The 27446-nt window shown below is 40.5% G+C and overlaps 2 protein-coding genes across 4 annotated transcripts in view; one reads left to right on the top strand and one right to left on the bottom strand.

Moving 5' to 3' along the window:
* Positions 1-27446, top strand: part of LOC5568022 (small conductance calcium-activated potassium channel protein) — an 806025-nt gene that overhangs the window by 598185 nt on the left and 180394 nt on the right. The gene's annotated exons all lie outside the window — the stretch shown is intronic.
* Positions 22330-24111, bottom strand: LOC5568023 (odorant receptor 2a). The gene is made up of 5 exons (XM_001657795.3): positions 23840-24111; positions 23265-23782; positions 23011-23200; positions 22792-22947; positions 22330-22733 (listed from the first exon to the last, which is right to left on the bottom strand). The coding sequence occupies exons 1-5, from the start codon at positions 24077-24079 to the stop codon at positions 22680-22682; spliced, it is 1158 nt and encodes a 385-aa protein (XP_001657845.3). The 5' UTR covers positions 24080-24111; the 3' UTR covers positions 22330-22679.

Genomic DNA, 27446 nt, shown 5'->3' with positions numbered 1-27446 from the left:
CGTTGATCCACAGAGGTGAGTTTTACAATCATAAGCAGGAACTTGTCTGGGAGATTGGAATTAAGGCAATAGTATGGCCTGAACCTTTCCTTCGATATCTGATTGACACCATTGTTCAGCGTCCTTACAACGTTGCGTTAATAATACCTACATGTGGTTTTGTGTAAAAGAATCCAATCTTTCGTATTGTTCACCTGTCGGGATTCCGCTACTTGCTGCTCTCTGGACACGGATATGGCTACATTGATACTACACAGCTGTCGGTCGATGTCTTCGGGCGACACTAGAAGCACCTCATAGGCCAAACTGCTATCAAGAGTAACCAGACGTGGTTCCCAGTCGGCGCGATGGTAGTCACGTCTGGTGATGCAATGTGAATTGATCAGGGAACCCACATCTGCCTTCCTTAGCCGAGTGGTTAGAGTCCTCGGCTACAAAGCAAAGCCATACTGAAGGTGTCTGGGTTCGGTCGGTCCAGGATCTTTGCGTGGAAATTTCCTTGACTTCCCTGGGCATAGAGTATAATTGTACCTGCCACACGATATACGAATGCGAAAATGGCAACTTAGGCAAAGAAAGCTCTCAGTTAATAGCTGTGCAAGTACTCATAAGAACACTTAGCTGAGAAGCCGTCTCTGTCCCAGTGAGGACGTTAATGCCAAGAAGAAGAAGACATCGGCCAACGGCTCAACCTTGAGGGAGCCGCTGACCTTACTGGCGATTATATTCTGTCGTTGGCGACGAGTCAGTTTAATGAGTTTTTGAAATCCTTTAATGCTGATGCCAATCCATTAGTGATTTTTACTTGTTTGAGATATTTAACTCGATAATGTAAAGTAGTGTCAGTTCGATTGAGTCACCCAAGCCGGAAGTTGGGAATAAAAATGTTCACCTCTGACTCAAGGTTTGTTTTGGTGAAGAAGGTGATTTCAGCCACCCGTTAATCGAAGAAGTCAACTTTTGGCTCTGGACACAACAAGCATTTTCATTTAGGATACGCGTATACTCCTCAGGGCCAATAGGACTTTGCACTGTTTTGATTTTGTATGGGTTTTTGGCTTCTACTAGCCTTGTTGTTTACAAATTTCATGAAAGAGTAAAAGGGAGAGGTACATTGTTGTGCAAAGCTCCATAATTGTACAGAATTATTTGGACTTTGCCACATATGGGGTGCTAATGGGGCTTAGGCTCTATAGTTCTCATCCAACGGTCTATCATGTGTGCACATCTATAGTGCGGTTACAGAGAAAAAGAGGGAAACAATTTGTACCACGCCACCTTTATTTGGCTTGGGCTATACAACTTGAGGTAGTTCCCCACGGAAAAGTAGTCTTTGATGGAGAGTTTCCCGGAGAAGGAATATCCTCCGAAACCGGTAACGTCGAAGTCGGTCCAGCGATTCCAGTTGGATAATGGCTTCCAGTTCACTAGCGATCCGATGGCTCAACCGACTTATGGATACGCAACATACTACTCGGAATTGTCCCTGGCTATGAATGTATCCCACTCCGATGATCTTCCAAACCGTACAGATGCCGAGGTCGGTTCTGCGATTCCGGTGGAGGGAAACTTCTGATTCACAGGCGCTCCGACGACCTTTTGCCGGTGTTCATTCACGGTCTACTTAACTAGTCCCCGACAGCCTACCAAGTATGCCCCGACCATAAACTCGATGCTGGTTTAGTGCCGAGGTCAGTCCTGCCTTTCCGGTGGAAAAATACTTCTAGTTCGCAGGTGCCCCGACTACCCATTGCCGATACTACCTGACGCTCGAAATACTCGGCCTAGTCCCCGATAGAGGATCTAGCCTACTCCGATCGAGGCCCGACGCCCTCTGGTCCTCTCGCCATTTCTGTTGTAGCGACGACATGATATGCTTTATCGCTTGGTTCACCGCGTGCCACGTACTGAGTTCTGTTTGATCTATCGACCTTGACGCTTGCTCCTACGGGGGCGAGCGACGAAGGCAGGATCAAACATGTAAGTGAAAAAGTGGCGTGATCGGTTAGTTCTTTTTGATCCTTTGACCTTCACGCTTGCTGCTGGGCTGTGCGTCAAGAAAGCCAAGTTTTTTTTCCTTTTCGGGTCGCGCGCCTTTTTTTTTCTGAGTGCTTTTATATAGCCAAGCAAACGAGGAAGCTGAGAGTGGATTGGCTGCACAGTGAAGGATAAAGGATCATTTGGTGAGCTCGTTTCATGCTACTATTTCTAATCTATAAAATATCCCGAGTAACGCGCGTGTTGTGGTTGATGCGTGTTAGCTCTTGTATGACAAAATATAGTCTTATAAGAGTTGACGGGCGTCAATTATAACATGTGTGTTCTTTGGGATGTATGACTGCACATTTAATCGTTACAATTGTGGGACGTAAATATGAATTTTCAACAAACTATGAATTGTTCGTCACTGTGAGTGTCGACACAAACTCTGATTCATGAATTATTTATGTTTCACATTTTTTTATTTTCAGAACACCCCTTTTTACCTTTATTTTTGTAATTAAAAAAAAAAAACTTTGAATGGTTCGACACTACAAGTGTAGACTTGTGAAAAGTTCACTTTATTCAACAAACTTTGGATGGTTCGCCACTGTAAGTGTCGGCATAAGAATAAGAGTGTTCTATGATGTTCCAACCAATCAAGTTTTTTGATTCTTTTCAAATAAGTAAAATATAATAACACATGCTTTCGTCCAGACAGCTGTAGGAATGTTACATTTAGGTATTTGTTCAACAAACTTTTAATGGTTCGTCACCTCAAGTGTTGGCATAATTTTCCACTAAATAGAAATTGTTCATATCAAATGAAAATATTATATTTGCAAATAAGCATGTATATATCTCACAAATCATTATTTATCATGGTCTAATCGCTTATCAAAGTGAATCCTGTGACCCAACGATCCTTCCCATTAACAAACATCCCTCCCAGTAACCTTTGTGGAGATGCAGAGGCAAACACGGTCTCCAAATAGCAAAGGTTACACACTAACATTCCTTCCCCCAATCCCACCTGACTGCAAGGACGTGGCCGGCGCCGTTATTGACCCTGTATAAATAGAGGCACTGAATTATGCACATTGAAGAAGATTATGGCCAATCCCAGCCAAACTTCTAGTTGATTCTTTGTGCATTTTCACTGACTTCGGTCAATCACGGAATAGCAACCATTGATATGTGTAGTCAGTCTAAGCTAAGCTAAGCTAAGCTGGTTCACCGCGTGCCACGTACTTATGAGTTGACACACTTTCTGCACGATGTTATCGGGGTTTAGATCTACGACACTGCTTTCGAGCATGGCGTTCCTCAGTTCCTCGAACTACATATTGCAGTGTTTGCTTGATATTTGGGCAATCTGGGCAGAGCACAGGGTTTCAATTTGTTCTACAAAGCGGTCATAAATCATTTCACTCAATATCCGATGATAAATACCATCAGAAATTTCCAAATTTGTTATGTTTGACTGTAAAAATACCATCGAGATGTTACTTAAAAAAAATTGATCAAGGATTTAGGTACGGAGAGCTTATTCCAAAGACGCTGTTATTTAAATGATTATATGCCAATAAGGTGACTTTGAAATTGTCTATCCTTTCGTGTCGAAGAATTACAAAAATATTTAAGATTTGATTGCAATGTATATATGGATTATTATTTCCAACTGAAGAAGATTTCCTGCTCAGAGTAGCTCACACGTAACGTACGTGTACACACGTAATAAATACCACTAATACATATTAATCGATAACACCAATTTTAAATCAAATCTCTACGAAAACCAAATAACGAACAAGTCCCTTAATGCAATGAACCTTTTGTTTGAAAAAAAATACAACTGAGAAATAAATAACGAACTATTTGTGAATATTTTGTTACTTTTGATTTTTTTTGCTTATCTCACAAGTATTTTTTGCGCTGGATCTTTAGATACTGGAATGTTGTTCAAGATGTTGTTTTGATGCTAGTTATATATAAAAAAAGGTTTCAAGTCATTCCACCCAAACGTGGGGAAGTAATGAAATTTTCGTTGTAACTATTTCACTTCGATATGAATTACTTGCGACATTGTATATTGGTTCAAAAGAAATTTTCAGTAAGGGCGCTGAGACAATAAAATGCTTATAAATTAGTTATTCTTTAAAAAAAATCAGGTCATTCTAGTGAATAATCCTTTATGATCAAATGTGCTGAAACACCATCCTTTTACTCCCAGCAAAAAAGTAAAGTAAAAATCGTGTTGAAAATTGGTTAAGATATCTAAAGAAACTATATTTGTATAAAAGAAAGCAAAAAACAATACATGGAAAAAATACGATTTCATTACAGCAGTTTTGTAGTTTGGAAGGTCTTCTGGAAATAAAGTATTTGTTTTTCTATTACGCTTTTAATGTGATGTGGGGACCAAATTTGCAACTCTATGAAGTCGTAGGTTATTTTCCACATTAATACTTTATTAGTAGGTACTTCCATCAGGACGTACTTGAAATCTAAAAATTCTACTCATTTCAGTTCAATTTCAATTTAAAATATTTTACTAAGAAAAATAAGTGAAAAATGAATTTATGATATCTGGAAAATTGTTACTCCAAAAATAATTTGATATTTTTCTGCATGCTTCTGATTGATGATGCTTTCGAAGAACAAGCCATTTTTGAAAATAGAAAATATAAATTGTCGAACTTTCCAGTCAATTTTTAATAATCATTGTTTTTGATAAGCTCCAAAAATCGACTGTTATAAACGTTTTGCCTTATTAGAGTTATATTTAATTATTTTTGTAATAATGATTTCATTGATAAATTTAAAAGATATATCATGTACGAAGTGTCCACTTTATAAAATGAACAGTTCTTATATAACTTTCGAAATTATTGGATTGAAACTGGCCGTCTTTTGTTAAGTGTATAACTCATTCGCGACGTTAGATTTACGAGCTAACTTTTACGATATCTTTCTCTTTCTTCTTGGCATTACGTCCTCCTGGGACAGTCCTGCTTCTCAGCATAGTGTTGCACATAGCACTTCCACAGCTATTAACTGAGAACTTTCCTTGCCAACGTTGACATTTTCGCATTCGTATATCGTGTGGCAGGTACGATTATACTCTATGCCCAGGAAAGTCAAGGAAATTTCCATCACGAAAAGATCCTAGACCGACCGGGAATCGAACCCAGACACCTTCAACATGGCTTTGCTTTGTAGCCGCGGACTCTAACCACTCGGCTAAGGAAGGCCCCCACAACTTTTACGATATATGTATGCAATCGAAAACCACTTTGCTACGCTTACCACAACTTTTTCATTCCACAATGTTCAACTTCATTGAAACGATACGCGATACTAGAGGTAGTTTAATTTAAGAACAAAGAGAAGAACCCCAATACCATTTTTATCCGTTGTTAGTTAGTTGGTTCCTTCAGAGGATACAGATGTAAAACCCGTGAGTACTTATTCTTCCAAAATATGTTATCCAATGCAGCATAAATTTTATTACAAGATGCCACTACCGATCTCTTTATAGTTTCCAGGAAAAATCAATGGTACGGTAAAAGCCATCGGAAGGAAAAACTTTTACTCGCTGAGACATCTTTTTCCGGAACTCACGCTGAGCATTTCGCAAGCCCTATTCTTTTCCCCCATGGCAGTGATGGGTTACCAAGAAACCGATACGAAAGTCTTAGTCTGAAGAGATGGATAGATAGATAGATCACGACGAAGGCGCACAGCCGGATGGAATCGTTCACATATCTCGTGGAATGGCCGACTTTTCTGCGCTCGGAGAAACTATGGAAGCTGAGTTTCTTTATATTATTTGCTCTTTGATAATCCACTTTGGTTCCCCCGTCGCCCAACCAACGCGGTTCGTATTACACCGAGGCTGCCCAACGTACAGCCCGCGGGCCGCATCTAGCCGGCAGTTTCATTTCATGTGCGACTTGCGAAGATTTCGAAGGCTCTGCTAATATTTGGAGTGTTGACTGTTCTAGCAAACGTTTTATGTCATCTTCAAGAAAAAATTATCCTTTTTTATGTATAGCTAAAAATATTGTTTCCGTAATTATTTTTTCATTCTTCCGTAATAATAAAAAAACCAGCATTTTAAAAAATTACAAGCAGGATTCTGACTGAATATTTTACGGATTTCCAAATAAATGCTGAGTAGTTTTTTTTTAAATGATTTTTTGAAATAATTATCACAGTGTCTTTGCCGTGGACTGTATGGAAACTTTTTTTTTAATCCTATGCTAGATTCTCAGCATAAATTTGTCAGAATCATGTACAAGATTTATATAAAATTCTGGAGGAGAAATTCTAACAGAACGTTAGCAATGCGTTATGTTGTCTTCCTACAATTAACAAAAACAAATTACTGCTTTAAAAAAGGGGGGGGGGATTGTGATTTAAACAAATTTAATCCTCAACACAATATTTTTTTTTTAGATTTGGCCCGCATTTCAAAAAAGTTTGGGCAGCCCTGTGTTACACCAAGTGCCACCTTCCCCATGCTGATATAGCGATCTGCAAAGCTAGCCAACCATGGCATAGTGCCTTTCTCTGCCTCTGATGCGTCGCAAATTGTCCCAGAGTTCGACCAGGCCAGACATGGGCAGCTGCTGAGGGGTGATTCCAGGAGATGGGTTTCTGCACTCAAATTGCGTTTACCACTCCTTGTGTCTGCCCTGGTTTCCATTAGTGGAAACCAAGGAGAACGAAGAAGATGTCCCCCGACCACATAGGATTAGGGAATCGGTTAGAATATAATGCAACCTTTCTCTTCTACGCCAAGTGGAAAAGAGGATTGTGTGTTTTAAGATCTCTCTGCACATCGGTTGGTGAATGGGTATCTGGATCGATAGGAAATCGAATGCGGGAAATTGACGTTTGCAGCTTTTAATCTCCCTTTTCCTAGGATGATGTGTTCGATGGTGCTGCTAAACGTGTGGAAAATTCTATGATTCTGTTGGAAAGGATTTAATCCAATGAATAAGAACTTGATTACCCCAGCATTTTGCTACACTTGATTTGATATTTGTTTTGATGATTACTTCCACGATAATTACCTTTGACAAAATTGTATTAAATGTGATATTATTAGAGGCAAATACACTGATAGGCAAAATAAAGTGCCCACCTCACCAGTTTTCGAATTTCTCTCATTGATTTGGTTCAAATTAAAGTTCACACTTAAATCTTTTTTGATATTTTATTTTTGATATTCTTTTAAAGTTGCACTTACGAAACTTTGATAAAAAAAAATTTCACTCAAAGAATAAGAAAATCAATTTGTATTGAAAAATAAATAGTGACAAAATAAAGTGCCCACGTCCTTCTTGGCCCCAGAAAAGATGATTTAAGAAAAATAAAAAGCAATTTAATAGTTAATGTGTCCTCCTTTGGCCTTAAGGACTTGCTTGAGGCGTTTCGGCATGCTTTTCACCAGGTTTTGTAGGAGTTGTGGTTCTAGTTCTTCCCAGGGCGCGCTCCAAGGCTTCAAAATAATTATTTTTGTTGGTAACACCAGTTTTGTCAACCCTGGCATCGAGAATCGCCCACAAATTCTCGATGGGGTTGAGGTCTGAGCTTTGTGGAGGCCATTCCAGCCGTTTAATCCGACAAGACCGGAAGAAAGACTTGGTCTTCTTGGCAGTATGCTTCGGGTCGTTGTTCTAGAGAAATATGAATTTCGCTTCAAGGCCCGTTTGGATCAGCGAAACCCCCAGATTTTCCCGCAAGATGTTGATGTAGGAATCTGCCGTCATTATTCCGTCGATTTTCACGAGGCTTCCTACTCCACTCCATGAAAAACACCCCCAGACCATCACATGTCATCACATCACACCTCCATGCGTCACCGTTCCTTGGATGTAGCGCTCCTGAAGCTCGAGCTGTTTAACGGAAAGCGGCGGGCTCGTGTGTGGTGCAGAGCGCCACATCCAAGGAACGGTGAAGCATGGAAGAGGATATGTGATGGTCTGGGGGTGTTTTTCATGGAGTGGAGTAGGAAGCCTCGTGAAAATCGACGGAATAATGACGGCAGATTCCTACATCGACATCTTGCGGGAAAATCTGGGGGTTTCGCTGATCCAGACGGGCCTTGAAGCGAAATTCATATTTCTCTAGAACAACGACCCGAAGCATACTGCCAAGAAGACCAAGTCTTTCTTCCGGTCTTGTCGGATTAAACCGCTGGAATGGCCTCCACAAAGCTCAGACCTCAACCCCATCAAGAATTTGTGGGAGATTGTCGATGCCAGGGTTGACAAAACTGGTATTACCAACAAAAATATTTATTTTGAAGCCTTGGAGCGCGCCTGGGAAGAACTAGAACTTCAAAACCTGGTGAAAAGCATGCCGAAGCACCTCCAGCAAGTCCTTAAGGCCAAAGGAGGACACATTAACTATTAAATTGCTTTTTATTTGTCTTAAATCATCTTTTTTGGGGCCAAGAAGGAAGTGGGCACTTTATTTTGTCACTTTTTATTTTTCAATACAAATTGATTTTCTTATTCTTTGAGTGAAATTCTTTTTTTTTATCAAAATTTCGTAAGTGCAACTTTAAAAGAATATCAAAAATAAAATATCAAAAAAGATTTCAGTGTGTTAACTTTAATTTGAACCAAATCAATGAGAGAAATTCGAAAACTGGTAAGGTGGGCACTTTATTTTGCCTATCAGTGTAGCTTGTATCTTTGTTAGCTTAATTATTAAGCACGCAGTTTTTATTCAACATCATATAGAATATTTTGAAGTTGTTTCTAATACGGGTCCGGTACCCTTCGACGATTGATTTGGTCTTAACCGACTCTAGTCACCTTTGTAGCCAACTGGTTACTCATGCTGATTTTGATTCTGATCATGTCCCTATTAAATAACAAATATCCAATGAAGCGATTCTCAATTCCATCAGCTCTACTTTCAATTATGTTCGAGCCGACTGGAATATATATGAAACATATATCGATAGTAATCTCAATGTTAACATTTCTTTACAAAACTTGATATTGACAATGCCCTTGAAACTTTGACAAATTCCATAGTTGAAGCCAGGGGTAATGCAATACCAAAAAGTGAAATTTGAATCCGTGATTCTATTTTCTTTTCCTGTTATGCTATTTTATTTACTCTTCTTGTTTACGCACTTCTTTTTACGTTCTGCAGACTTCTTACGCTATTCATCCTTTTTTCATATTGGGCTAATTTCTTTAGCTCTTTTTCCACACGCTCCATTTGTTTCTTTTCACATTCCGCTAGTTTCCTTAATTCTTCTTCTTCACCCATCACTTTGTCTAAATTTACGTTCCTTTCCTTTAAAATGGCTTGCTCAATTTTCACCACCTAATAAAATTTTAATCTTGCCGCTCCCTTGCTACGCCTATTAACCTATTCATTTCTATCATTTGAAAAAATCCTCTATAGACTCCTTTTTCCTTTGAGTCACATGACCGATATAGCCATAAATAATATAAATATAGAACAATCACGGTCGATACCTTTTTCCTATGATAATAATAACTATACTGAACCATAATTATCTACCTATGTATTCAAGCTCGTTTATATTTCTTAGGTACAAACTTAAACAGCCTTGGCTGTTCGTTTCCGTGATCCCCATTAAGAAGTAATGAAGGCCGGATTCAAGGTGAACACCATTTTTGTGCGATTGATGTCCGGCATTCTCACAACATATCCCGCCCATCATACCCTTCCAGCTTTGGCGACTTTCTGGATACTGGGTTCACCGTAGAGTTGCCCAAGCTTCTCTTCCATACGCCGTTCTCACATACTCCGCCGAAGATCGTCCTAAGCACACGTCGTTCAAAAACATGGTACCATTAGTACGGAGGCGAAGTTTACAAGACAGCAAGGTCTTGTGGAGTCAGTAGTAAGCACGACTTGCGGCAATGATACGTCTTCGAATTTCTCTACTGCAGTTGTTATTCGACGTTATCAATGACCCAAGGTAAGCAAATTCGTCCACCACCTCGAACTCATCCCCGTCGATCATCACGCGTCTGCCAATGCGAGCTCTATCGCGCTCAGTTCCTCCAGCCAGCAGATATTTCGTCTTCGACGTATTTACCTTCAATCCTACCCGATCTGCTTCACGTTTCAGCCTAGTATACTGTTCAGAAACCACCTGGAACGTTCTTCCGACAATGTCCTCGTCGTCAGCGAAACAGATGAACTGGTTGGATTTATTGAAGACCGTGCCCCACATATTGAAGCCCGCCCATTTCATAACACCTTCTAGCGCAATATTGAACAGGAGACAGGAAAGACCATCGCCTTGTCAGTTTCCCGGGAAAACCATTCTCGTCCATAATCTTTCATAGCTCTTCGCGGTCGATGGTATCATAGGCCGCTTTAAAATCGATGAGTAGGTGGTGCGTAGGGACTTGATATTCGCGACACTTTTGGAGGATCTGCCACAACATAAAGATTTGGTCTGTCGTCGATCGCCTGTCCACAAAACCGGCTTGATAACTTCCCGCAAATCTGCTTGCCAGTGGCGATAGACGGCGGAAGATTATCTGAGAAAGCACTTTATAGGCTGCGTTAAGAATTGTGATCGCTCGATAGTTCTTACATTCCAACTTGTCACTCTTTTGTATATTGGATATATAACTCCCTCCTTCCACTCCTCCGATAGCTGTTGTTTATCCCAGATCCTGGCTATCAATCAGTGCAAACATGTGGCCAACCTGTTCGGGCCCATTTTAATAAATTCCGCTCCAATACTATCCTTTCCAGCTGCTTTGTTGTTCTTGAGCTGCTTGATAGCATCCTTAACTTCACCTGTGGGAGTTGGCACGTCTCCTTCATCTGCCGTACTGATGAAGCCATTCCTCCTGCTGCCTTGGTCTTCCTCCTCTGCGCCATTTAGGTGTCCATCGTAGTGCTACTTCCACCTTTCAATCACCTCACATTCTTATCCCGGTACATTTCGACTCGTGGCACAAAGCCTTTGCGGGATGCATTGAGATTCTTGTAGAACTTACGAGTATCTTGAGAACGACACAGCTGCTCCATATCTTCGCACTCCAACTCTTCCAGGCGGCGCTTTCTATCCCGGAATAGATGGGTTTGCCTTGCTGCAGTATAATCGCCCGCGCTGCATTCTTCTCGTCCAAAACCGTCTGAAACTCCTCGACGAACCAACCGTTCCGTCGATTTCCTTCCAGTTTGGGTACTGGCTACGGTTAGGATAGCTTAGTTAGACCAATCTTCAGCATAAAATATCAGTAACGATCAATCTTGTAGACTCATGCAAATGGTACAGCTCAAGTGGCACTAATTCAAAAACCTAACACTTGTGAACTTTTATCTAGGTAACCATGTGGACCAAGTTTTTGCTACTTTCAGAAACATGAAATGGCAAACTCGTGTGCCATGCCTCGTATATGCGTGCTCGTAAATAGCGCTAATGTTGCTACACTCATTTCTTAGTTAACAACCAGAGATGTATGTGCTGTCACAATTGATATTTCTGTTGGTAAACTCAATAGGAAATACGTTCTGCTGATTGTGGGCAGTGATACTGATACTCATCACATCATCTGGAGCAGCTCAGATATAATTTGAAAAGCTCCAGTCTGATGGAATGCTTGAGTAGTTTAAATCTTGGATTATTTATAGGAAATCGCTCAACCTTCATGGTATCTGCTAGAGAAGAAGTGTTAGACATAATGCTCTGCTCGAACAGAATGAGTCACGAGTTGACGAATTGGCATGTATCAGATGATGAATCATTATCTGATCATCGCTACATCTCTATATGAACATATGAATTCGCAGACCTTGCATTTGTTATATTCCACAAACTGGATTCTCTCCGTCCATTGGAAATCCTAGTGATTTGGTTATTTCCACCTTCGGTGAATTGGGCATAATTGTCCTTGCTTCGAGTGATCTCACAATTGTCACTTTGCTTATAGAAAATGTTCCTCACAACTCCCTTCGCGAAACGAGTGGATTTCTGGCTATTTGTTAAGGAATATGTCAGATAGTCAGGCTGCTTTTAAAGCTTTTGCTTCGGCCAACTCAAGGTCGAAGCTTGTTATCGCATGTCGATCTCAAATTGAAGAACTGAATTCAGTCAACTCTGTTAACCTTGTATGGGTACCTGGCCATTCTTCCATCGCTGGATATGAATTAGCTGATGAGCTAGCTCGCGATGGAGCATCGCATGACTTCATTGGCCTTGAGCCGGCTATTCCAATTTCGAAGTGCTGGGAGAAGCTTCAGATAAATTCATGGGCGGCAGCTCAGCACAACCAATATTGGAATAGTTTGGAGTCGTGTCGTCAAACAAAATTGTACATTACTGAGCCATCTCCAAGGGTGGCGAAGTATTTATCAAATCTGTCAAAGCAGAATTGCAGTCTCTTGGTCAGAGCCACTGCCGACTCAACTATCACATGGCAAATATTCAGCGTGCTGACTCATTTGTGTGTGATAGTTGTAACTCCGATTATGGAACTTCGTATCACCTAATATGTAACAGTTTTTGCGCAAAGGCGATTCCAATTACTTAATAAACACTTATTAGATGAAACTGAATTCAGAAGCCTGAATCTTCAGGACATTCTGTTATTCTTAACCCGCTGTGGTAATGAGCTATAGGCTCTCTTTACGCTCATGCGTTTTGCAGTGCCCTTTTAAGGGCGCTGTTTGAACCCATTGTGGTATGGAGCTACATGCTCTCATTTCGCTCATGCAATCTTCCCTCTTCAAGGGACCCCACTCCTATTTCCGCCCATTTTTCCGGTCCCTTTTCCTCTCACATCGGGAAGATGATGAAATAGGCTCAAATATGACGACGGCACAAATCTCCCCAATGGCGGGGAACGTGCCTCTGGAACCGGCCTTCGATACCTGATACCTACACTCCTCGTCGAACCAACCGTTCTGTCGATTTCCTTCCACGAACCCAATGGCACCTTCCGCTGCGTTGTTAATGGCTGCTTTGAACCAACTCCAGCAGTCCTCATGAGGGGCTTCGGTGGGCTCTCCTCTTCCAGCAATGCTGCTTCAAGGCTTTGCACGTAATCGGTTGCGATTTAGGGTATCTTGAGTCGTTTCATATTCTACCGTGGTGGACGTCGGTACCGAATGTTGCTCACAACGGAAAGTCTTTGGCGCATTTTAACCACCACAAGGTAGTGGTCCGAATCGATGTTTGTGTCGCGTTAGGTTCTGACGTCGATAATGTCCGAGAAGTGTATTCCATCAAACAAAACGATTAGCGTATCAGTCTGTTGGGTGATCTCCAGGTGTACCGATATGGGAGACTGTGCTGGAAGTAGATACTGCGTATGGCCTTGTTCTTGGAGGCGACGAAATCAATCAGTCTAAGGCCGTTTTCGTTCGTAAGTTGGGGAGCGCTGAACTTCCCTATAATCGGTCTGAATTCCTCCTCCTGGTCGTTGAGATCTCCAATAACGATTTTGACATCATGGCTTGGGCAGCTGTCGTATTCACGTTCCAGCTGCACGTAGAAAGCGTTCTTTATTAATGTGTTTTCTATTGCACGTTTTCAATGTTTCAAGCAAATTCTGAAATAACGAAACATGAATAACAGAGACAAATATATTAAATACATTTATTTTCCCAACACCAATAAGAGTCCAAATCGGACCAAAAATATGACAAGCCATTGCGAATGATTTATACGGCTCCTCGCTTCAGTACAATGATCTCTGGATCGGGTATTTATGGCAAGCAAAAATAAAACTGTCCGACCAGGGAGAATTGGCTTCACAAAATCGGATTCAACATCGATGCGATGTGGGGTGCTTATTTATGACGCTATTAGAAGAGCATAACTTTGCCTGATAGTTATATTGATCCTTTGACCAAAAAGCATCCGTCCCTTTGGAGCAAAATCCATAAGCACACACAAATGGAGCGTAAATAATACAAATTCAATCATGAATTCCTAGGCAATCTTGGTGTGTCCATTGCTATACATAAAATCCCTTCGTGACCAATCAGTCAATTTCATAAAAATCCACACCGAGCCTTACGATTCAGAACGAAAGGCTAGGAAAAAGAATGAATGTTCTGTATTTCATTTCATTCTCCTATAGGGAAAGAGCATCATTTTTCGACTCATTACTAGTTTTCGACCAATGCATACGATTTTGCATGAAAATCCGAAAATTGGCACAGAATTTTTTAAGGTAGTGAAAAGTACCTAGTATTCTATTTATAAAGAAACAGTTAGACGTCATATATTTTTATTCGATTGCTTTGGCGTCTAAAGTTAAATACATAACGATTCATTTCATTGTTTTAAATAGTGTTTGGTTCTTCGATTGCGATGCTTGTTCCTACGGGGGTGTGTAATGTAGTCTAGATCACGATGGGCTTGAATATATCGTAAAGGTGACTCCCAGATCCTCGCATCTCAATAAGCTAACGTGCTTTGCATGACAACTATAGGGAGGCAGAAATATATTCGGTCTATAGGAACAATGGTTTTCTAACTAACATTCCTTTCCTTACTTGATGACCGTAGAGACGTGGTCGGTGCAGTTATTGACGTATACATTTTTCAGCTCTAGATTTGTGCATATTGAGAAAGATCAGCTAATCAGCTAATCCCAAGCCCCATTCATTGATCTATGTGCAACTTTGATTGTTATGGTCAATCACGAAGTGCAACTACGAAGCGATCATTATTGGAAATAGCATTAATGTGGGAATAATACGATTAATCCGAAAAATGGTCACCTTTTATGCAAATATATTTGTGAAGATTATTATTACTGTAATCGATATATATAAATGCTCGTTCATGATATGGACACTAATTTAGTGCTATTATCCACACATAACTGTTTTGCCAACAGATAAGTATTAACAGCAATGATCCCAAATCCTATATTGACTGGCTTCAAAAATGCCCATTACAGCTTCTAGCCTATAGAGCCACAAATATTTTTTTTCACATCCAAAGTATTGGTAATGAAGATAAGGAGTTCCCATTCTCCGGTAAAAGCCCATGCCTAGCGTCACTTCCCTAGCATAACAATGTGTCATAAATATCGAAGATTGTGTCGTAGGATTAAACACATCTCGAATGTCGTCCCACCCAAACTGACTCCATCGAGTCAACCAGCAAGCAGCCTTACAGTTCAGCTTTTGTAAGATAATCTCCATGATAATGTCCTTTCCGTAAACAATAACGATATACACCACCCTTCTCAGAAAGAGGCATCGACAACTAACATCGAGGACGAGACGCTGGCTGCTGTCGTCAAGTGACTGTGGATGTCCCCACAGTGAAATACACACAGAATGTATCAATTTCGCTCGGATCTTTGTTTTCGTTATTCTACATCGTTTGTCCTGTCGGAACGCATCAAACCGACAACAATGTCGAAGGTTTGCCATCATCCACATAGGAAACCGACGACGACTGCTCCAAATAAACCGCTGCTGGAGCTATCCTTATGCCTAAGTCTTTGTTGTGATTTGCCCCTCCTCCAGTCATTTCATAGCTTGTTGCCTCCGTGGTTTGTAATGATCTGAGGATCGCAAAAAAAAAGAAAAACATATGCCGATGGGGGAATGAACGCTGAAAAGAATAATGTGACATTGATAAAGGATAACAATCAATGTTTCGCACTAATGGCATTGTCTTTCGGTGGATCATTGATATGTATTTTCGAGTGGTATATTTTTCGCATATTACACACAAAGTCCAATTCTGATGAAAAACATCGTACAGAGCTGTTTCCTACTGAGTACAATGAACTAGGCTTTCCAGCTTCAAACAGAAGCTACTCACCAATATTAACTTCCTTTTCAATGCACATCGTACCTTCATGCTTATTAATAATGTTGATAATTGCAACAAAATGAGCAATTCGGACAATGATTTAGACATTTTTTTCGAACATCAAAAAAGCCCAGGCTCTTTGGTTCAAGTGAGGACGCAAAGAGTGCCGCTTAACGTGGTCAGTTGTTCAGAATTTGGGAGATTTAGATATGAAATCTTGAACTCCACAAGGAGAATCAAGGTTTCCTTCCAAATTGCAAAGAAAGGAGACTGCCGCGTTTTGCCGGAAGCTCTTGAAGATCGCAAGTATCTTGAAGAGAAGAAGCACACATTTTTTTCTTATGACAACAAAGCTTAACGTTTGTTCAAAGTCGTCTTGAAATGTTTCTCAATTGACTATAAGTCACATGAAGAGATCAAAAATGGAATACCGTTTTGATTCATATTACGGACACTTAAGACCTCAGTAAAGTGTTACTCATCGAAAAGCATACAAAATAAATCAGTTTGTATGATTCCTCCGCGTCATCGAGCCTTCAAAACCCTTAGCTTTCGAATGGTGGGATTTTCATTCCGCAACATGAATAATTTTAAATAAATAAAAATGTGTGGACTTCCCATGATTCTTATTCCGGACGCTTCCTAACTTTTGCCTTGATTTCCAGACACTCTGATTCCAATTCCGGACAGCTCATGAAAATCGTAAATGGAGAAGTCAAATGATCAATTGAAATTGCCAAACCAGTAAACACACGTCTAAGGAAGTTGGGCATTATAAATTTTCATAGATAGGTATTTATGAAAAATGGTTATTAAAACAAGCTTCGAAAATGCGAACTTTTGAACGGCAAAAATTGAAACATGCTGTCCGTAATATGAATCAAAACGGTAAATGATTTACAGTGGTGACACTATTATGGGTTACCTTGTCACGATTATAAGTCAGTCTGTTCTGCATGCAATTCAAATGGAAATGACCCATAATAGTGGGTGACCCATAATAGTGTGACCACTGTACTTGGATTTTCCCCAGTCCAAGTAATAAATATGAGAAAGAGAACCCAATCTGGCATTCTTCGGAAAAGGCTTTTTCAAGAATATTATTTAGTTCACTTTAACGAAAGTGATTTACATAATATTAAATCTTTTGATAAGGCAAAACTTGTTTTCAATGTCCGTGTGACGTGGAAATATTTCCTCAAATCTGGAAGAAACTTCAAGAACCCCACTCAGTGTCGTCTGTGGCAAAAGTGGTGGCATGGTACCAACCATTGCCGTATTGAAGCTAAATGCATGCTTTGCGAAGGCTTTTCTTACGCTAAGAGCGTCTATCTTGTGAAGAATAATACCAAAATTACTGTATGCTAAAATTGCGGAGGCAATCATCAGTCTAGCTTTTGGGATTGCCCTTCGCGAAAACGAATCGTTGAATCTCACATCAGGCAGAAGAACGAAAACATCTTTCGTTTTCGGAATTCCCCTGGCAGAATCTCCAACAATTCTCATTCTCAGTTAACGATCGCTTGCTTAAGAATAAGGTATTTTTAACTCATACTCATTCACAAGCTAATTTTATTCCACTGGGTAACCGTTTGAATATTCTTATTTCTAATGGATTTATCAAAGGAAACGCGTATTCCGATATTGTACCAGGCAGTTTCACTCCTCCCCTTCAAATTGGCTTCCAACGGATAATCGTTCTAATTGTTTCAAATCATATGGGAAAACCCCTCATTCTCATTCTCAGTTAACGATCGCTTGCTTAAGAATAAGGTATTTTTAACTCATACTCATTCACAAGCTAATTTTATTCCACTGGGTAACCGTTTGAATATTCTTATTTCTAATGGATTTATCAAAGGAAACGCGTATTCCGATATTGTACCAGGCAGTTTCACTCCTCCCCTTCAAATTGGCTTCCAACGGATAACCGTTCTAATTGTTTCAAATCATATGGGAAAACCCCTACCGTTGCAGACAACTCGTATTCCATCTCTCCAATCGGATAATAAATGTTTTGAAAAGGAATGACTGGTATTTAAATGGTAATAAAAACAAGCTGTTTAATTTCTAATCTAACAGCCAATAACATACACTACCTGCCAAAAGTATGGAATCGTTCCAATGCTGAGTATTGCAGCACTTTTAAGTTTAGCATCACCCAAAATCCAGTGATAAAAGTTTTTTCAACAAAAACAAAAAAATGCAGGGGCTCGAAGACGCATTTTTCAAGATGTCCTCAAAAATTCATTGATCTAGCACCTCAGAACCACGAGATAATATTCATTTTAGGTGATGCAAAACTTTTCAAGGTGCTGCAATATTCAGTATGAGTGTTGCAATACGCGATTCCATACTTCTGGTGGGTAGTGTACATTTATTATTTTATTTGGTTGGTGTTACATCAATTAATTTGATAAAACCTCGTTAACGATGTTACGCCAATTCACTCGGTCCATGGCTGTGTCCCTTCAACTTCGATTTTAGCCCACGTTCTCCAGATCTTGTTGCACCTGATCAAGCTACCTCGCTCGCTGTGCTCTCCGCCTTCTTGTGCCAACCGGATTCGACGCGAACACCATCTTTGCAGAATTGTTGTCCGGTAGTCTTGCAACATGTCCTGCTTAGCGCACCCTTCCGGCTTTCGCAGCCTTCTGGATACTGGGTTCGCCGTAGAGCCTAGCGAGCTCGTGGTTCATTCTCCGCCGCCACACACCGTTCTCCTGCACTCCGCCAAAGATCGTCCTAAGCACACTTCATTCGAACACTCCAAGTGCTTGCAGGTCCTCTTCCAGCATGGTCCATGCTTCATGTCCATAGAGGACCGGTCTTATAAGCGTTTTGTACATGGTACATTTGGTGCGGGGGTGAATCTTTCTCAACCGCAGCTTCTTCTGGAGCCCATAGTAGACACGACTTCCACTGATGATGCGTCTCCGTATTTCACGACTAACGTTGTTATCAGCCGTTAACAAGGATCTGAGGTAGACGAACTCATCAACCACCTCAAAAGTATCCCCGTCTATCGTAACACTGCTTCCCAGGCGGGCTCTGTCGTGCTCGGTTCCGCTTATCAGCTTGTATTTTGTTTGTACTTTTGTCGCTTCACGTTTCAGGCGGGAGTACTGGTCTGCCACCGTTCCAAATGTTCTGCCGACAATATTCATATCATCCGCGAAGCAAACATATTGGCTGGATTTTGTGAAAATCGTACCTCGGTTATTGAACCCGGCTCTCCGCATGACACCTTCTAGCGCGATGTTAAACAGCAGGCACAAAAGTCCATCACCCTGTCGCAGTCCCCGGCGGGATTCAAACGAACTGGAATGTTCGGTTGATAACTTCCCCAAACTCATTTGTTATTGGTGATAGACGACGGAAGATAATCTGGGATAGCACTTTGTAGGCGGCATTCAAGATAGTGATCGCACGATAGTTTTCACATTCCAGTTTGTCGCCCTTCTTGTAGATGGAGTATATAACCAGCGGCCTTGTTATTCTTGAGCTGGTTGATGGCATCCTTAACTTCCCTCAATGTGGGGGGCAGGTTGGTTTCCTTCATCCGCCGTGCTGACGCAGTCACTTCCTCCGCTGTCGTGACCATCGGTGCCTGTGTTCTCCGTGCCATTCAGATGTTCATCGTAGTACTGCTACCATCTTTCAATCACCTCGCATCCTTCCGTCAAGATGGTTCCGTCTTTAGCCCTACACATTTCGGATCGCGACACGAAACCTTTTCGGGATGCATTAAGCTTCTCGTACAACTTTCGCGTTTCTTGTGAACGGTGCAGCTGTTCCATTTCTTCACATTCCGCTTCTTCCAGGGGGTGCTTTTTGTCCCGGAATAGGCGGGTTTGCTTCTTTCGTTTTCTTTTATATCGCTCCACGTTTTGTCGCGTTCCTTGCTGCAGCATAGCAGCCCGCGCTGCATCCTTCTCCTCCAAACCTGCTTGCATTCTTCGTCGAACCAATCGTTACATTTCCTCCTTTCCATGTACCCGACGATGCTCTCGGCTGCGTTGTTGATGGCTGCTTTTATGTTGCTCCAGCAGTCCTCAAAAGGGGCTTCGTCAAGCTCGCTCTCTTCCAGCAACGCTACCTCGAGATGCTGCGCGTATGCGGCAGCGACGTTCGGTTGGGCCAATCGCGCTAGGTTATACCGAGGCGGGCGTCGATACCGTACATTGTTGATGACGGATAGTTTTGGGCGCAGCTTCACCGTCACTAGATAATGATCAGAGTCAATGTTAGCGCCACGATAGGTTCTGACGTTGGTAATATCGGAGAAGTGCCGTCCATCGATCAAAACGTGGTCGATTTGTGATTCCGTCTGCAGTGGTGATCTCCAGGTGTATTGATACGGGAGGCTGTGCTGGAAGTAAGTGCTGCGAATGGCCATGTTCTTGAAGGCGGCAGTCATACTCGCATTCGAGCTGCGCGTAAAAAGCGTCTTTATCATCATCAGTGCTTCCGGAGTGAGGGCTGTGCACGTTTATTATGCTGAAGTTGAAGAACGGCCTTTGATCCTCAACTTGCACATTCTCTCATTGATCGGCCACCACCCGATCACGCGCCTCTGCATATCACCCATCACTATAAAAGCTGTTCCCAGCTCATGTGTATTGCCGCAGCTCTGGTAGATGGTATGGTTACCTCTAAACATTCGCACCGTTGATCCCTTCCAACACACTTCCTGCAACGCTACGATGCCGAATCCGCGGTCCTTCAGCACGTCGGCGAGTATGCGTGTGCTCCCGATGAAGTTGAGAGATTTACAGTTCCACGTACCGGGCTTCCAATCGCTAGTCCCTTTACGTCGCTGTGGTCTTCGCCGATTGTCCCGGTTCGTATTCTCTCGTTCATTATTCGTTGCTTGATTTTTTTTTTTTTCGGCTGGCTTGCAGGGCCCCACACGAACCCCCTAGATTTCCGGAGGACCATTCCCCCTAAATGTTCGGAGGACCATAGTGCACAGTTTAGCTTAAAGTCCTTCTCTGGCACTCGGATGATGATCAGCCGCCCCTGACATGGGGAACAGACGCTGTTGTGAGCCGCTCCTAACATGGAATACAGACGCTCAAGGTTTGCAGAAGCAAAAGCAAAAGCACGATGCCACGATAAGAGGGGTTCCAATAAATTGGTCAGATGAAGTTAAGTATCTAGGGCTCATGCTAGATACAAATTTAGTTTTCAAAAATCACATTGAGAGCATGGCTACAGATCAAGTTTTTGATCTTCACAATTGATCTTCACAATTTTTTAGGCCAATCATTTTATATGCTGTATTAATATGGATTACACAGCGTAACAAAAATGACATTTTTGCGTGTCTCAAGGATCAAATTATGTGTCTCGAGTAGATTTGGGGTTGCTGAATCTGATTCAATTTTCAGAAATGTTCCAGCACGTCACAATTTTTAGCTACAGGTCGCCAAAGTTGTATAAAACACGGGTTTTATTGATGTTTACATAAAACTTAAAGTATAATTTATTAAACTTTTTTTGATCTAATCCACTAGGCATGTTTACATAAAACTTAAAGTATAATTTATTAAACTTTTTTTGATCTAATCCACTAGGCATGCTATTTTGCACTTAAACTTTCGTTTTGGACTAAATTTGATTGAAATTGCGCGATTTAATTTGGATTAAACCGATTTTTTTGACTTGCTTGCTGCCTCCATACAAAATTCGTCGTTTCTTTTATATGGGAAAATAATATACTTTTCAAAAAACATCAAAAAATAGCTTTTCCGCATCGAAAGTGTTATAAACTTTGCCGATAAGTATTGTTATACACATAAAGTTTGAATTCTGTGGCAAATTAAGCAAATAAATTGCCTTACAAGCTGGCAAACTTGCATGCAAGTTGGCTAAAATAGCCATTTTTGCATTTTCAACAGACAATATCTCAAAAACTAGACGTGCTATGATATTTTTTAAAACAGCAATGGATTCAACAACTCTTAGTTGAGTGAATAACGGTATTTTGGTGCTTGAGACAAAAACGTGTTCCGCAGTGTTAGTATTAGATTGTAATACCAGGAAGAAAGCCCTGCAGATAATAAAACAAAATTTTAAACGATTCAGAAACTCCCTCATTGGTGTAGTGTTAATGAGTTACATAGAATATCCAATGTTGAAACATTGAAACAAATGTAAATTAAAAATCTAATATTTTAGACAAATAAAAATCAATATTTTCAGACAATAATCCTTTCCAATCTTCTGTTGCCACGATCAATGCGTTATATTTAGACTATGTTAGGTTAAGATAATTGAAAGCGATTTTATCTTTTTTAAGTAGGTGAAATTTACTTACCTGTAAAAATTTTGAACTGCTACGACAAATAATATATAATATGTTCTTAATAAAATGTTAATAAAAGCTTCATTTAGTTTCTCCAAATTAGGATGATAGTGTTTTCTAACTTAGAAATGAGTATAATGCTTGGTAATAATAAAGGAATTAAAACAGGTCTGAGTCATTCCAGATTCCTAAATTGACACCTCACATTGAATTCAGAGTCAAGAAAGCTTATGGTTATTGAAAGCAAGCCATTGATGAAACTTGTAACCGTAAACCCGTGTATTTCAATTCCTTTTTAATTCCTTCAATGTATTTTCGCATTTTTTTAGAACAATTCAATCAAAACCAAATCAATGGGATATCTGTTTAGATGTACTTGTCATTAACGAACAAGCATGGCTTGTTTCTAGAGCCAGCCTTCTGATACATGATACTGATTATCTTTCTGTGATTCATTGGTATGTGATTTCAAGTGGTTTATTTTTCGTACATTGCATAAGACTAAGTCCAAATCACACGAAAAAACTTAGTTCATAGCTGAATCCTATCGTGTATAATAAACTAGACTTCCAATCAGCAAAATCACTTGATGAAACTTATCAGCATTGTGAAATATGAATAAATCGATTTCATAATCTGGAATGAAATAAATCGTTCCGACAAGATATTAGTTTTGAAATAATGCAATACCCACCGCAACAAATGTCTCCATGTTCAATGGTGCGAGTCCACCAACAGTCATTTCAACGAAGTTCTGACTTTTATGCAACATCAGAGCGAAACATCTTTGCTGAGGTTTCTCCATCAAGTGCCAGCTGGTTCCATAAATTGCCTCTGTTATTTCTTCATTCTTAAAGTAAAAAACGCAATATCTTATTATCAGCATCTCTCGATTTAAAGAGTATAGAAATACCTTAACATACAAAACTGTCCCAAGCAAACAGAACTCCAGCAATTGTGCAGTTAACACTAGCATCAGTGCAAATCCAGGAATGTATCTCACTATGTACGCCAGAAACAAGGCACCGCTGAGACCAATTGTAGTTGAAACAACTTGGACGAAACACGTAGTGAAGTATCTCTCATCCAAATCGGATTCGTATCTAAAATATGCAAGAACTAAAATGTCGCTTAAACTGATAAATGCAACATACACAAAATCGTTACTCAATGACAGTGAAATGTTGTACGCATATTTCTCTGACTTTCCGCCTTATTTTGCTTTCATCTCTAGGATTTTGCACAAGCATCATGTCCAGCTCACGCAGTTCATTTTTGAAAACATCCACAAATCCTGCCAGGCTGCAAACGAAGAGAAGAATGGCTGAATCGGCAGCAGCCATTCCGAACACTGCCGCAACCATCATGAAAATTTGATAAGCCATGGTTATAATGTAGCCGTAGTGCGAATCTGCATCAATCCCAGGAAGTCTGACCGAAATCAAAAGTTCTAACCGTCGGTAACGCCAGTAATTGAATACTGGATAAATGAAGTAAGAACATGCACCCAAACCGAAAAGCACAAAAATTCCTTTAGAGATCAAATGAATTCTTTGCATTAACAGTAGCAGTTGGGCGTTGTTTTCTCGATGATGTTGATATTTGTAGTGAAGATTTCTGAGACGACCATACATTAGAATGAAGAAATGACGATGAATGTAAGCATTGTAGAATTTGTTAGCTCCCTGAAATTTCAAACCGTATTCAACATTTTGGAGTGCACTTGCTGTTTCGTTACTTACCTGCAAGCAAAACGAAAAGACCATCATTAGCTCCATTATGACGTGCCAGTTTGGATAATGAAACCAGCAACTATAACCCAAATTAACTACGGTGAAAGATATCAGGAACAGAGTTGCAACTGTGCGATAGTTTATTTTGTAATTCTCCACCATCATATCGACGCCACATACATCGGCCAGCCATCGAACGTAGATGAGATTGTGGTCGTACATTTCATAGGAATACCTGAACTTTTGCATTTTACCGTTTTCAACAGTATGGTTTGATGAACTGTGACGCCCATGGTATTTATTGTGTTTCAGAATTTGTAATTAAATATGTATTAAATATGTAATAATAAACTGCTGCTTAAATATGTATGGCACCCAGAAGATAGAAAAGAAAATGAGAAGTGTGAAAATCTAAAGCAATGTTATATTAATCTCCTATCAGAAGGTTGTTAAATTATTCATTCATTTTAATTTTTCTTCTTCTTCCATTTGTACTGATGTATGTTTCAATCCTAGACTGTAAGGTGTTTATTTCTAGACTGTAATTAAATGAAAGCACACTTGCATGTCGCCATTTTCGTCGACAATTGTGTTTCATAAACCGCCAAAATGTCCTTAAATAACTTTGAGCACTGTGATTAAGATGCTCATTGAAGTTAATCGTTTCATCATAACATTTATCCACTTTTTTAAATAAATCACTAAATGCTTATTGCCAAAGTTTAATTGTTCAATAAAACACCTAGGTGGCGTTTTAAAAAACATCAAACTTTTAGTTGGTCTCTCAGATACTTTACACAGAGAGTGATCTGCACCTGATATCGGATACTTTACTTAAACTAATTTAACTTCGTGGATTATTGTACCATCTCAGAAGCCTCCAACACACTTCAATCAAATCATTGAAGTTGGTTAGTTAGTTAGTTAGTTATGGGTCCTGGGCACGCCTTCTGATACATAGAGCCAACGTGAAGATTCACATCTTGGGCGATTGTCAACTATCGCCTTGACCTGCGGCCAGGTCAAATTGTCGTCGACTTCTTTTATGTCTTTGTTGAGGCTTCGCTGCATCTGCTGTGATGTCCTGCTGGATTCCAATCCAGCGCTTGTTTGCAGATTTTGTTTCCGCCGTGAGATAAATTGTGGCCACCCCCACTTTCGTTGTTGAACATCGATTTGTATCGGTTGCTGGTAGCACCGATTGATCTGTGCACGTATCTTGGTACCACCGTCAGACGCCAATTGGCTACCAAGATATTGGAAGTTTTCGACGTTCTCCACTGTTCATCCGGCTACTGTAAAACTGGAAGGGCTGACCGTGTTTATATCCAACCATTTGGTTTTATTGACATTGACGTTGAGACCTGCCGCTGAGGAGCGTTCGGCAAGATCGTCGAGCTTACTCTGCATATCAGAGCACCGTAGAGCTAAGATAGCAATAGCAATCATCAACCAATTCGAGGACATTTAAGTGCTCTATAGTAATAGGCTGCCACAGCAGCCCACGGTTTTGTTCACAATCAGTGGCGCCTCCCAGGATAGGTGATAGTATACATTCTTGCCTCACTCCAGCTACAACCCGGATGGCTTCAGACAAGACCCCGTTGTGCAATACTCTGCACGTAAAGGCCTCGTACTGCGCTTCGATGAAGCCGATGATTTTCTCAGGAACACCCTTGCGTCTCAAGGCGTCTCAAATATTTTCGTGATTGAGTCGGTCGAAAGCTTTTTCGTAGTCAATGAATACCATATACAGGGACTCTTGGAGTTCATTGACTTGCTCCAGGATGCTACGAAGCGTGATAATATGGTCCATACAAGATCGCCCGGCATGGAATCCCGCTTGCTGCCGACGGAGAGTCTCATCGATCTTCTCCAGGATCTGGTTTAGGATATCTTTACATAGAACTTTGAGAACAATACATGTTAGATTTAAGAATTGAACATGCCTAATAAAATGTGATGAACTGATGTATGTATTTTGTTTTGAATTGAGAATAAAGAGATAGTTGTTGATCTGAAGTCAAACCGATCGGTGTCAGTTTTGCGTTTGTTGAGTTATGTTTCGATATCGTAATCCGAATATTGGGTGGTAAAAACTCGGTAAACTTACATTTTGGGGGCTCAACCGGGATACCAGATGCCCTTGGATACGTGTTCGAAGACTTTTCAGTGGAAAGATGTTGCTGGGTATGGAAGCGAGTGTGAATGTGAATTGGCAAAGTGCGACTTGCTATGGTTCCCAATGGGGAAGTATCGCTCCATATCAGCATACAGATGTGTATGATAGCATGATAGATCAAATAATGCGCGCCAATCTAGAAGTGATGCAATTAAGTAAACTTATAATCAATATGAACAATGAGATTTTAAATCTGTCCCGTAAAAACCACCAATTGAGACGTGAATTTTTAGAATTAGAAAATCAAAACACTAAATGCGATCTGCATAAAGCTAATGAAATCGATGATGGCGAAAACAAGGATGATAATTTCAGTTACAACAGTGGATGTGCTTTACCGTATGAGAATGGAGTGTGTGAGACTGTCCAACCAATAGTGATGATATGCAAACAAGATGTGGACAGCAATCCCCTACCGAACGCAGCACTCCGTCGCTTACGTTGTAGCCGAAACAAAAGCAAATGGCATAAGAGATCTAGCAAGTATTGTAGTCAACAGCGTTGGATGTTTTTCGTTTTTGCATCACCTGTATGGATGAAGCGGTTAATCAGAAATATATGGAACTCAGTCAAATTTCATCAAATAAATGGAAACAAAAAGAAAGAAGTTTCCTGCAACAACGATGATGATTGCGATGATGATGAGAATCAGGAAGGGAATTCACCATCGGAGACCGATGGTGGTCAGGATGGCCGATTGTTAGATTTAAGAATTGAACATGCCTAATAAAATGTGATGAACTGATGTATGTATTTTGTTTTGAATTGAGAATAAAGAGATAGTTGTTGATCTGAAGTCAAACCGATCGGTGTCAGTTTTGCGTTTGTTGAGTTATGTTTCGATATCGTAATCCGAATATTGGGTGGTAAAAACTCGGTAAACTTACATACATAGCAACATGATGCCCCTCCAATTATCGGTCACCCTTTTTGGGTACCTTCACTAACATGCCTTGCATCCAGTCGGCGGGAAAAGTCGCGGGGTCCCAGATATTGCGGAATAGTTGATGCAACAGTTGAGCAGATATTGCGGAGTCTGCTTTGAGCATCTCGGCTGATATGCGTTCGACCCAAGGGGCTTTGTTCAATTTTACACTTTGAATGGTTGTTTCAATCTCCTGCAGTGATGGAGCTTCGGTGTTGACGTGACACGCGACTAATACGCCGTACCCTAGGCATATCATGCCATAGGCGTAGCCAAAGGGGAGCAGGGGAGGTCCGTAACCCTGGTTACATAAGTAAATGATTTTTTTGAGCTTTCAGGATTCATGTTGACGAAAAACTTTGTCATGATAAATTATTTGAATTACTATAGGAATTTGATTAAAATCAGAAGTCTGCTGATCGTTTTATCAATAGTCCGCAATGTATCTTGTGGCGGTTTTTGTGCCAAGCATCTCCAAGCCAAGCCAAGAATTTTCCAAGGAATCCGAT

This window comes from Aedes aegypti, chromosome 3, assembly GCF_002204515.2.
Source record: "Aedes aegypti strain LVP_AGWG chromosome 3, AaegL5.0 Primary Assembly, whole genome shotgun sequence".
Taxonomy (NCBI): Eukaryota; Metazoa; Arthropoda; class Insecta; order Diptera; family Culicidae; genus Aedes; species Aedes aegypti.
Note: the sequence above shows the minus strand (reverse complement) of the source record. Positions and strands in the feature narration are given on the sequence as shown.

Excerpts from the sequence above, each read along its gene's own strand:
- LOC5568023 (XM_001657795.3), bottom strand. The coding sequence starts at position 24,079 with ATGCAAAAGTTCAGGTATTCCTATGAAATGTACGACCACAATCTCATC. Across the intron at positions 23,783-23,839 it reads TCTTTTCGTTTTGCTTGCAG|GGAGCTAACAAATTCTACAA; the intron begins GTAAGTAACGAA and ends TTGAAATTTCAG. Across the intron at positions 23,201-23,264 it reads CAACATTTCACTGTCATTGA|ATACGAATCCGATTTGGATG; the intron begins GTAACGATTTTG and ends TGCATATTTTAG.